At 46.2% G+C, this 11,690-nt stretch overlaps 1 protein-coding gene across 2 annotated transcripts; it reads right to left on the bottom strand.

Moving 5' to 3' along the window:
- Positions 1-1,047: 1,047 nt before the first annotated feature.
- Positions 1,048-5,954, bottom strand: LOC109731746 (putative disease resistance protein RGA4). 2 transcript variants are annotated; one of them, XM_073511368.1, is made up of 4 exons: positions 2,564-5,954; positions 2,361-2,404; positions 1,930-2,183; positions 1,048-1,521 (listed from the first exon to the last, which is right to left on the bottom strand). In XM_073511368.1, exons 1-3 carry the CDS (start codon positions 5,952-5,954, stop codon positions 2,151-2,153), a joined length of 3,468 nt encoding a protein of 1,155 aa, XP_073367469.1. In that variant the 3' UTR covers positions 1,048-1,521; positions 1,930-2,150. The 2 variants fall into 2 exon arrangements, with proteins under 2 accessions (XP_073367469.1, XP_045089921.1); XM_045233986.2 differs by lacking the exon at positions 2,361-2,404.
- Positions 5,955-11,690: the final 5,736 nt, after the last annotated feature.

The following is an 11,690-nucleotide window of genomic DNA, read 5'->3' as shown; positions in this document are numbered from 1 at the left end:
TCAGAGACCAGAAACACCATACCTTGCAGAAATTAGGTGTGACATTCCATAACACAACATGTGCACAAAGGAAGTCTTTTCCTCTCTACCTCGTAAGACGAAAAGGGTAGCTATGTATTGTGATCTAGTTGGAATACAATTTTCCGATGTGGCTGAACTCCGTGTGCACTGGGAGTTGGATTAACCTGAAGATACCAACAGAATCGAAGTGAACAAATCTGTTGGTTTAACTATCAGATTATTAGCCAGAAAATTTCCTGATTCTGGTTGAACAACCAGCACATGATATACTGGACACAGTCTAGTAGTACAACGCTGCAAGAAACTAGAGTTCAGTAACCTGATTATGACTGCACAGATCTAATTGGACGAAATATATTAGAGACATTTACCCCCACCAATCAACCAATCAACCAATCTATTTGGCCGGAAAGTCGGTCTGCCCTGGATGGGGCTACTCCCGTTGAATGGCTGGCAGGTACCGGCCAAGACGTCATTGTAGATTATACTCACGGCAGCGGAGGAGGTGGATCCCCGCTACGGTGCACGCCGACAGGAGGAGGTAGAGGTGGTCGAGGAGGCGGACAGAACCCTCCAGATTGGAGGTGGATGGGGGCGAATGCGGTGGTGCCGCCGTGGAGCGCCTCGCACAGCCGGTGTGGTTCAGTCAGTCAATGTCAGCACAGGAATCTCAGAGCTCAGAATTATTTTCAATGTTTTAAATAGCGGGCTATGAAAAATAGCGGCGGGCCTTCAAATCGGCTATAGCGGGCTAAATCGGGCTATTTGTGAAGACGACCATTTAGCGGCACCCTGCTGCGCTATAGCCGGCTATTTAAAACTATGATTATTTTCCTCTTTTTTGTGGCACAAGAACAGAGCATTCTGAAGCCGTCAGATATCCATCGCGCGCTTGAAAATAGAGGAATCTCTTAGGAGCAGAGGATTCTTGCTAGTGAAAAAAATTAGACCAGGAGAAGAAACAAAAGGTGATTCATAGTCTAATCAGACGGTAAAATAAGCATCATTGGAAGAAAATATCAGCTACCAAAAAATATTAAACCCCTAATTTTATTACCACATCTTTGGAAACCTAATAATATTATGATAGTTCACCAGAGTATATTCCACTTTTTAACCCCTCAATGTGCCATTGCGACAACCTTACCGCATTCAGAAAAAATGATTCTGGGAAGGGGATTTTTTTTTGTGGGGCTGTAACCTTACACTAGAAGCCCAAAGTCCTTGCCAATATTTCATAGGTGAGCAACATAATTGAATGATACGCTTGTCATGGCCAAATATCAAGGAGGAAACCACTGACAAACAGCACATCGGAGGGGGGCAGAGGTGGAGCTCAGGCCGGCCATCCCCGGCCATGGGTCGTCACAGGAGGCACGTGCCAGAGTTCGACAGGAGACCAGTGACATTCTCACAAATTTCTCCTAGCAAAACAGAAATCATGTAGCATCCCAGCAAATGGATATCTCTTGTAACAGAGATGACGACATGATGGATGCCCTGATGATGCAGAAAAGAAAATAATTAGGCTGCGATGAAAATTGAGCAAATAAAACTAATATTACTCCCTGCATTTGGTTGAGAATTTCAAATATTTTGCCTACTTTCATCGCAATTAAGGATAATATGTACATTTTTTCTGAGAACGTTGTTCAAGCACCTTTTCTCTTTCAGAAAGTAAGACAATAGCTGTACACGTCATGCAGGAATCAATTGCAAGGCTAGCAGGAGGTAAATCCTGGACCAGCAAGTCCAAGATAAAGGAGTTGTATATATACTGAGAATTAGCACACAAATATGAACGTTCCAGGTCAGTTCTATACATACTAGCTCTGACTGAAACAATACTGAAGGAGACGTATAAACGTCATGGCAAACTTATTTGGAACAAGAAATGCAGAGACATACCTAAACCAAGTGTCACGGAATTCTTGCCATAAAGCGCGAAATACTCCAACTTTATCCAGACATGAGTCCTACTCCACCTAGGTTGTGTGTGAGGAAACAGTTCCACCGTAACTCAAAATATATGTATGGGGCATCATCATCTCCTGCCACTGTTTGATAGCTTCACACGGTGATGGTGTCACACACATGTCGGCAGCTCAACTAACCTCTGCAGATGCCATTTATCCATGTCTTGGGCTTCGACAGAATAGGTCCTGGTCACAAATGATGTCATGAGAAAATTTCTAAGTATTAACGTAGCATCAAAGTTTACAATGAAATTAAAGTGTGTGCTGGAGGAACAAAGGATTTACATGAGAAGGACATCTGCTCTGATTTTGGGTTTTGCAGTACTTATTACCATTCATATCAAACAATTAAATGATACTCACTTGTACATGCCTTCGCAACACATGTTTGCTGTTACATGGAAAAACTGAGACACGATTCTTTTAGTTAGGTATCTCGCTAGCTGGAGGGAGCAATAAATCCAGCTCTAGGAGTAGCGGTAGTATATCTGTAAGGAACTAAGAAAAAAAGGGGGGATGTCTGAATTTATTGCTGAAATGCAACAGCTAAAATAGAGGACACTGACCTTGATGATGGGCATCTAGAGTTACCCCCTCGAGGCTGCCTAGGCGTTGCTGCAGGCAAGCAGGGAGTCTCTTCATACCAGGACAGTCATAGACCTTGAGCACTCTGAGAGACGGGTACACTCGCGGGCCATCCGGTAGGGATGACAGGGTCTCGCAGAGCCCGATGGAGAGGACCTTCAGCGACGGGAACTCTCCCGAGTGAGATTCCACTGACCTCAACCCGCCGCACCGATAAACGCTGATGTGCTTGAGGGATGGGGGAAGATCAAGGGCCCCTGTTAATCCGTCGCAGCCACGTATGTCTATCTCTTCTAAGCATGGGAGCACCTCTGAATATACAGTTGGTGAGCCTTGAACGATAGATGATGCTGATGGTTGTCCCTGCTGCTGCAGCCTCCTGCTGAATAGGGACCTGAGCTTCGCGCAATCGCGAATCGTCATCTTCCTCAGGGACGCGGGGAGTCTGAAGACCTCTACCATACTCGTACAGCCATATATCTTGAGAGACTCCAGGCGTGGCAGGAGCTGACTCGAGGATTCTGATGTTGTTGTTGATGGCTCGGCTGCGCATCCAACCAGTTGTTCGCAGGACATAATGTTCAGACTCCTCAAGGATACCAAGCTTTGGAACTCTTTCTCTGGCCAGTGGACAAGTGCGGCACAATCATTGATGCACAAGCGTTGGAGCTGTACAAAGCTTGCACATAGCTCTGTTACGCCTGACTTAAAGCCAATTAACTCCATGTCTGCCAGAGGGAAATCGTGATGTTTCCAATTCTCCATGGCGCTCATCGCTTGTGTCAAACTATTATCAGCCGCTGCTGCCGAGGTTGTTTCCGAGCCTTCACAGTTCTGCAGCTTCAGATTGGTCAGTGAAGTCACATTTCTAGCTATCCACAGGAACATCTCTTCCTCACTGCCCTGCATCTCTAAAACACGTAGCTTTGGTGATTCAGCTTTTATTGTCAGCTTTGGACAAACCTTTTGTTGTCCTGATGATGCTTTGATTTTTCCACAGTGTGCAACATACAACTCCTCAAGCTGAGGAAACATTATCTCTGCTCCTTGAGGTCCTTCGACTGCATCCCATCTCTTAAAGCTCCTCAAGTATCTCAATTCGAGAACCTTCAACATAGGAAATGCTGGCCGTTCCATTCTACCGTAAGATTCTCCAAGCAGTGTTGCTTCTGGTAATGTTGTCAGCTTTGCACAGTCAAGAATATGCAACTTCTCAAGCTGAGGAAATACTGCCTCTTTTCCTTGTTCCATGTTACTTGATTCCCACCATCCCTCCAAACATTCCAGACCTCGAAGTGTAAACTCCTTCAGATTTGGAAAACTGAAGGATGCACCAGAACTGAATAGCCATTGTAGGTCTTTACAATAGGAAAGATGGATTTCAACCATGTTTCGCGACATAGCCATCCATGTTGGAAATGTGGTGCCTCCGTAGGATTCTATCCTTAGAGACTGCAGGCCATCATGAGGCTTGACACACTCAAGCACCCTTGCATCATCCCTAGAACCAATAGTCCATTTTAATGTCAGTTCTCGGAGTTCCTTCTTCTTTCCGAGATTTGCTGCTTTTGCATCTTCTTCTGTCACATTCTCTAGCTGATTTAGCTCTAGCTGACCACCAAGATTTAAATGCTGCAACTCTCCAACATTGCTGCACTCAGAGCTAGTCTGGCCTGCTACAAAACACGTAAGCGTCTGAAGGGACATGAGTTTCCGGAGGTCACCAGGCATGCTGCTCATCTTTGGACAATCATGACTGTAGAGGTGACGGAGGGCAGTCATATACTTCATTTGTCTTGGAAGCCGACACAGTTCTTGACAGCCAGAGATTTTCAATGTTTGCAGGTTATATAGAATGCTTATATCTTCAGGAAGTGCTTCAAAATCACTTCTTGAGAGATCAAGGTACCTTAGGTGATGAAGATGCTTTGATTTTAAGGGGAATGGACTTCTCCGCGTATGGAGCTGTAGTGCCTTCAAGGTGCTATATTTTGATAAATGCTGCAGTGGGTGTTCCATATAACTATCACACAGAAGTGTCTGAATAGCTGGAGATTTTCTTGCCAGAGAATCATTCAAAACAATTTCTGGTTTTTCACAAGACAAAAGTAAGTGGCGAGCTGTATCTGGAAGCCACTCAATCCGATTTGGTTCCTCGGGTGCAAAACCACATTCATTCTCCATTGTAGACAGCGCAACATCATGCATAAGATCATGGATTTTACATGTACGTTTGTAATAACTACCCCCCACCATGCGTTCATAGGATGTGGCTTTTCCTTGCTTCACATCCACAAAGAATGAACTTGAGGCCAACTCGCTGAAAATCCGGTTGCCAATGGTTTCAGGACTAACTTCTTTGTGGTCCTGGATGAAGCCATGTGCGATCCATAGTTGGATCAGTTTGTCTACATCAATCTCGTAATCCTTGGGGAAAACAGCACAGAAAGCAAAGCACTGCTTCATCTGTGATGACAAGTCATTGTAGCTGAGCTTGAGTATTGGTAAAATTCCAGACTCCTCGGTGCAAATGTTGCTTCTACTTGATATAGCCTTCCATTCTTCTTCACTTGTCTTTGTACGCAGCACAGAGCCCAGCGCTGTTGCGGCCAAAGGAGAGCCACGACATCTCTTCACAATCTCATCAACCATATTAACTAGCACAGCAGGCCTTTCTTCTTCCTTCTGCAAACTGAATGCTCTTGTCTCGATAATTTCCTTTATGAAGTTATCCTCCAAAGCTGCGAGATTATAGGGTTTAACTGTACCCATTATTTTTGCGACTCCTTCATCACGAGTAGTTGTCAGAACCACACTGCCGTTGGCACCATGTGTAAGGCGGTCCTTGAGCTTTTCCCACTTATCACTTTCTCGGTTCCAGACGTCATCCAATACAAGGAGGTACCTATGCCCGCTTAGTACGTCTTGAAGACTATCCAGTGGGCTTTTCTTGGAAGCTGCTGCTTCAACTACATCTTTTTCTAGATGAAATGCAACTATTCTTTTAGCCAGGGAATCCACATCAAAGCTGTCAGAGACACAAACCCAGATCAGCAACTCGAAATGCTTCTGAATTTCAGGTTCATTGTAAATTAGCTGTGCCAAGGTGGTCTTGCCTAGGCCCCCTACTCCAACGATGGGAACGACCGAGAGATCTGCATTGTTGGCTTGACCAAGTAGTGTACCAACAATATTCTTAGTATCTCGGCTTCTCGATCTGCTGATGATTTTCTTCGGATCGAAGATAACATGGTCCATCTGCCTCCACCGCATGGACTCTGGTGCTTGCTGCTGATACTTAAACCCAAAGGCGTTCATCTCAGCCACAAGGACTTCGATGGCCTGCACAATCCTGCACAGCTTCTTCCCCATCCTGTCGCGGAACGAAAAACGATTGTGGGTAGTGAGGAGCTTTACTGCATTGAAGCCAAGCTCGCCATAGTGCCCGTTCTTCCTGGCCTAGCGGCGGAGCGCCTCATAGTTGAACTCGTCAAAGACCCCGTTAGCCTCATAGGCCACCCTCTTGACCTCCTCGAGCCAAGCCTTGGCCCCTGCTCTGTGGGACGCAGTCTGCTCGGCGTCATCGATGACGTCCAGGATGGCCGGCAGCTTGCGCTTGAGCACCCTGTGCTGCTCCTCCATGCCCTCCATCACCTGGTACTGGTCAAGCAGATAGCTGGACACCTTGTCCTTCACGATTGAGAGCAATGGCCCGACCACCATGGTGGCCACCAGCTCTGCCATCTGAGCTCGCAACACACAACTGCAGTCCAAGATGGAGGAGAAAAAAATGGTGGTGTAGATTCCTGATCCACTGGAATACTCTATTGCGTATCTTGGTCGCCTGGGTCTGCAAAACATATGTACTCAAAGTAAGATTACCAGGATGTTACTATAAATGATGCATTAATAGCATCGCTTGGAATGTAGCGGATTTACTGCCTGTGGATTAAAAGGCTGCATTCAGCTCAAAACCCTGGGTTATCCAGCAAAGTAGAACTGCAAACCAAAGGGGGGTCATGTAACATGGTATCGTAACACATAGGAAAATAGCATGGTGCCTGAGCCCTGAGCTAGCAAATTCCAGAACATCTCCAACTCCAAAGGTAGTTCCTGGGCGTAAATGACACATAACAACCCATGCAGCAAGCAATGCCTTACCTGGTGCCTCACTACAGCTAGCAGTTTGTATTCCTACAGGCATGTGAACAGAACGATGATACCGACACTTGTCTAGTTCTCTGATGGTTCTATACTTTGCATTAACTGCTTTCAGTTCAACATACAAACGAACAGCATACTCCTGGGACACATGTACCTTCTCTGATGTAACAGAGGAACTGTGACACATAGGTAAATAGGGAATAGCATGACACTTGAGGTAGTAAAATTCGAGGATATTCATAGTGAACATACTCCTGGGGCATTAATGCCATGGAACCACAACAACTGCAGCAAGCAATGAAATATGTGGTGCGGTGCCTCATAGCACTTAGCAGCTTGTATCCCTACAGGTATGCGTCTATGTGAACAGAGTGGATGGTACTACTTCTCTGATGGTCCTAGGCCTTTGCACATTAAGTGGTTTCAGTTCAACGGAAAATAGAACAGCATACTGCACATTTCCTTGTATTTGTAAACACTCAAAACCCGGTTCTACAGAAAACATACAAGCTATTATTTCCCTGCATTTAGAGGCTGCATCTAGCTCAAAATCCAGGGTTATCTAGCAAAACAGAAATGCAAACGAAAGGGAGATCATGTAACAACATGGTAACTGTAAGTCTGTAAGTCTGTAACACATAGGCAAATAGCATGGTGTCCAAGCTAGTAAAGTAAAGAACATCTCCAAAGGTAGTTCCTGGAAATAAATGCAAAATAACAACCAATGCAGCAAGCAATGACTTAGCTGGTGCCTCATTACAGCTAGCAGTTTGATCACTACTTCTCTGATGATTGCAGTTCCATACTTTGCATTAACTGGTTTCAGTTCAACGATACAGTCTGATGGTTGTAGTTCTATACTGGCACTTCTCTGATGGTTGTAGTTCTATACTTTGCATTAACTGGTTTCGGTGAAACGCACAAATGAACAGCGTACGCCTGGGACAAATGAACTGTCTCTGATCTAACAAAGTAATTGCGACACATGTGCAAACAGAAAATAGCATGACACTTGAGCTGGAAAAATTCGAGAATATTCAGAGTGAAGGTACTCCTGGGAGGTGAATGCCATGGAGCCACAACAACTGCCGCAAGCAATGAAATATCTGGTGCCTCATAAAAGGTAGTAGCAGTTTGTAACTTTAAGGGTATGTGTCTGTTCGAACAGAATGGATGGTACTACTGATTCTCTGATGGTCCTAGGTCTTTGCACATTAAGTGGATTCAGACTTTCAGTTCAACGGAAAATAGAACCGCATACTGTGCAATTTGCCTGTATTTGTAAACATTCAGAAACCGGTCCTATAGAAGAAGATACAATACAAGCCATCCCCAGCATACTATACGCCCCTCTGGTTTCAGAACAGTTCCACAGCACTGTGCTTGTAGAAGTTGAGATCGCACAATTGCGTCGTGTGAATAAGAAAAACAAAAGTGTGAGGCTTGGAATCACATGGCAACTAGAATAAAAGGTTACAATTTCATCGCTCACGAAGCTAGAACATGCCATTAAATGGCCACACTTTCGTAGGGTCCAGGTACAACAAGAGTGACACTAAAATTCTAGTTCAACCATATTCCCAGGCACCAACATATACCAGTGTTAATACGGTTCAATCTGTCTTGATTATTCTGTGAATTCAGTTCATAGAGCCCTTTGTTTTCAGTGAAATGATTTCATGAGAAGATATCGGGATCTCAGTGGCATCTTATCAGTGAATAATTGGTTATGATTGCTTCTGAAGAAAAATGGAAGCAGAGGATAGTACCTTCGCGCACCCAACGGTGAGAACCTTGGCGCTGAACCCGGCGGCCGTCTCGTGCCGAACCCGGCGGCGCTGCCTTGTGGTTGGCCCAGCGCCCGGCTCGCCGACAAGCTCCAGGGGCTAGGTGAGGTCCGGGTGTCGACACTGTCGAGGAGGTCGGAGGCTTGCTCCCTACCCGGCGGCGCCGCGCTCCGATTCGTCCGGCGGCGGGCGGCACGAGATTTTTGGAAGGGGATTTTTGTGTGGGAAGCACCATATCCATCCACGTATGTATATACCAATCAAAAAGAATCTTATCTTAGCCAATGTTTCCAAGCTGATAACATTATTTATTTTGGACCCCTTAGCCAGAGAGAGGGGCATTCGCGAATGATTTCCTCGCAGTTTTCTTAACACATTAAAATTAAAGTCGTTCACATACACGAGCATACACTCATCTCTATGAACACACGCACGTATAGAGCACCTCGAAGAGACTGTGCCGGCATAGCATATTGAGATTTTACGAAGTCATTATAGGTGCCTCACAGTCGATGGAAACGTGTCCTCTCACTGAACGAACATCACCAGAAGTCTGGAATAAACCCAGGAATAACCACGTGAACCCTGGTTTGCTGGAATACCACTGTCCTCCTAAGAGCAACTCTAGCAGACCCCGCATCCGGCTCCGACCCGCAAAATAACCGCCAAAATGCGGGTACGGGCCGGAAAGCCTGCCCGACCAGACCCCGCATCCCGCCCCGGCCCGCAAAAATTTTTAGGGGGCGCGGCAAATTCCCGACCCCAACCCGGGAAAACGCGGGTTTCGCCCCCGCGGCTGCGGTGCCATGCATCACAGAGAAGCAGTTAGCGGGAGGGACATTTCAGCCCCGCGCTCTTTTCCCCCTCCTTCCGCCGCCGCCGGCCCTTGCTTCCGCCCACCCGCCGCCGGCGATTCCGGCCATATCTGCGAGCGGAATCGCTCCGCGGGGCCGCCCACACCCTCCCGCGCCGGTCCGCTGCACCGCCCCTCCGGATCCGGCGAGAAGAGCCTCCCCCCGTCGCCGCCGCCGCTGGGGACCGACCACCGACAAGCGCACCCCCCTCGTCGCCGCCCGGGATCACCCGCCACCGGTTAGTCTCTTTTTTGTGATTTTTGCGAGCTGTGTGGTAGATTGACGCGCCGGTGTGCGTGTAGATTGAGTTGACCCCGTGCGAGAAGTTCTTGTTATCCGATTCGGACGACTCGGATGTGGAGACCATGCTTGCGACCTTTCGGCAGCTAACATTAGTCATGGCGCTTGCCGTGAAGGAGCATGAAGACAAGTATACCGGAAGAGGAGACGAGGATCTACTGTCGGGCGTCTGTGCATTCCTCGGAATCGCCATCTTGGGAACGAGATGTTGATGCAAGATTATTTTGCGGAGAATCCTACCTATCCTGCACACCTCTTCCGCAGAAGGTACCGAATGCGCCGATCCCTCTTTGTGAAACTTGTTGAAGCTTGCGAGGCAAATTGCCGGTATTTTACCCAAAGAAGAAATGCCGCGGGCTTAAAGGGATTTAGTGCATATCAAAAAATCTCCGCAGCGATACGGATGATTGCATATGGCGTTCCGGCTGACTATGCCGATGAGTATCTTCGCATTGGTGAAGATAGCACAATTGAGTCTATGCGTAGATTTGCGAAAGTGATCGTCCGTGTCTTTGGTCCTGAGTATCTTCGGGCACCCAATGAAGATGACACAAAGAAATTGATGGCGGCTAATGAGAGGAGAGGTTGGCCTGGCATGCTAGGTAGCATTGATTGTATGCATTGGAATTGGAAAAATTGCCCCAAGGCTTGGCAAGGAATGTATTGTGGCAAGTCTCGTGATGCAACAATTGTGCTAGAGGCCGTTGCATCCGAGGATTTATGGATTTGGCATTGCTTTTTTGGTATGCCGGGCACTCTCAATGATATCAATGTTTTGCAACACTCTCATTTGTGTTGCTAGGCTTGCTAGTGGTGATGCTCCTGCTTGCAACTACACTATCAATGGGCATGAATACACAAAGGGGTACTATCTTGCAGATGGTATATACCCTCCTTGGTGCATATTTGTCAAGAGCATCAAAGAATCCAAAACAAAAAAAACAATGTGAATTTGCAAGGGTGCAAGAGGCAGCCCGAAAAGACATTGAAAGAGCATTCGGTGTTTTGCAATCTAGGTTTGCCATTGTCCGTGGTCCTGCTCGTTTTTGGGATAAGAAAACCTTGAAGAACATCATGACATGCTGTGTTATTCCGCACAATATGATTCTTGAAAATGAGAGAGGAATGAACTTAGGATTCTTTTACGACAATGTGGGTAGCCGTGTCAAACCAGCAAGAGACCCAAATCGCATTAGAGCTTTTCTTCAGACATACAAGGAGATTGAAAATGCTGACACACACTTTTAACTTCAGGAAGATCTCATTGAGCACCATTGGCAAAGGGCTGGACAGTGACTAATTTTTGTATTCATTTGTATTTGTATTCATGACAAGTGACTAAGTTTTGTATTTGCATTATTCAAGTTTGCTACGGTGATTTGAATAATTAATTGTAATGCGGATGATTATTGTTTTATGTTCGATTGAATAATTCAGTTTGTTTTCGATTGTTGAATTATGTTGGATTTGATTTTTGCGGGCTGATGATATGCGGGATGCAGCGGCGCAAAGAGCAGAGCCCGCATAGCCAACCCGTAAAATAACATATTCCACGAATATACCTTTTTACGGATCCGTTTTGGGGTTCTGCATCTGTGCCAGCCCGAGCCGGCCCGCAAAAGCTGTTTTGCGCGAACTGCAAACGCGTTTTGCGGGTCGGCGGGATGCGAGGTCTGCTAGAATTGCTCTAACCAACCAACCACAAGTTGCTTCACGATTCCGTGGCAGTTTTAGTTGAGGGAGTGGGGAGAGGTGGCAGTTTCTTCAGCGACATGGAATTTTCTCCCCGAGAAGGCAAATCTTTGTTTAAAATCTACCGTCGTTTGGTCTTGTTTTACAACTAAAACTGCCAGCAAAGATGGTCCGCTTACCATCTCCCCTACAGCGAACATTCGCCCGGTACAATTACCATATTTTTTAAAAAATGGACATGTTTGGTTACCTGCATCTTTTTGCTCCTTGCATACTTGTCCTAGTTAGGCATCAGACAAATAATCATGATC

The sequence above is a fragment of the Aegilops tauschii genome, chromosome 3, assembly GCF_002575655.3.
Source record: "Aegilops tauschii subsp. strangulata cultivar AL8/78 chromosome 3, Aet v6.0, whole genome shotgun sequence".
Taxonomy (NCBI): domain Eukaryota; kingdom Viridiplantae; phylum Streptophyta; class Magnoliopsida; order Poales; family Poaceae; genus Aegilops; species Aegilops tauschii.
The sequence above is the reverse complement of the archived record's forward strand: the minus strand, read 5'-3'. Positions and strand labels throughout refer to the sequence as shown.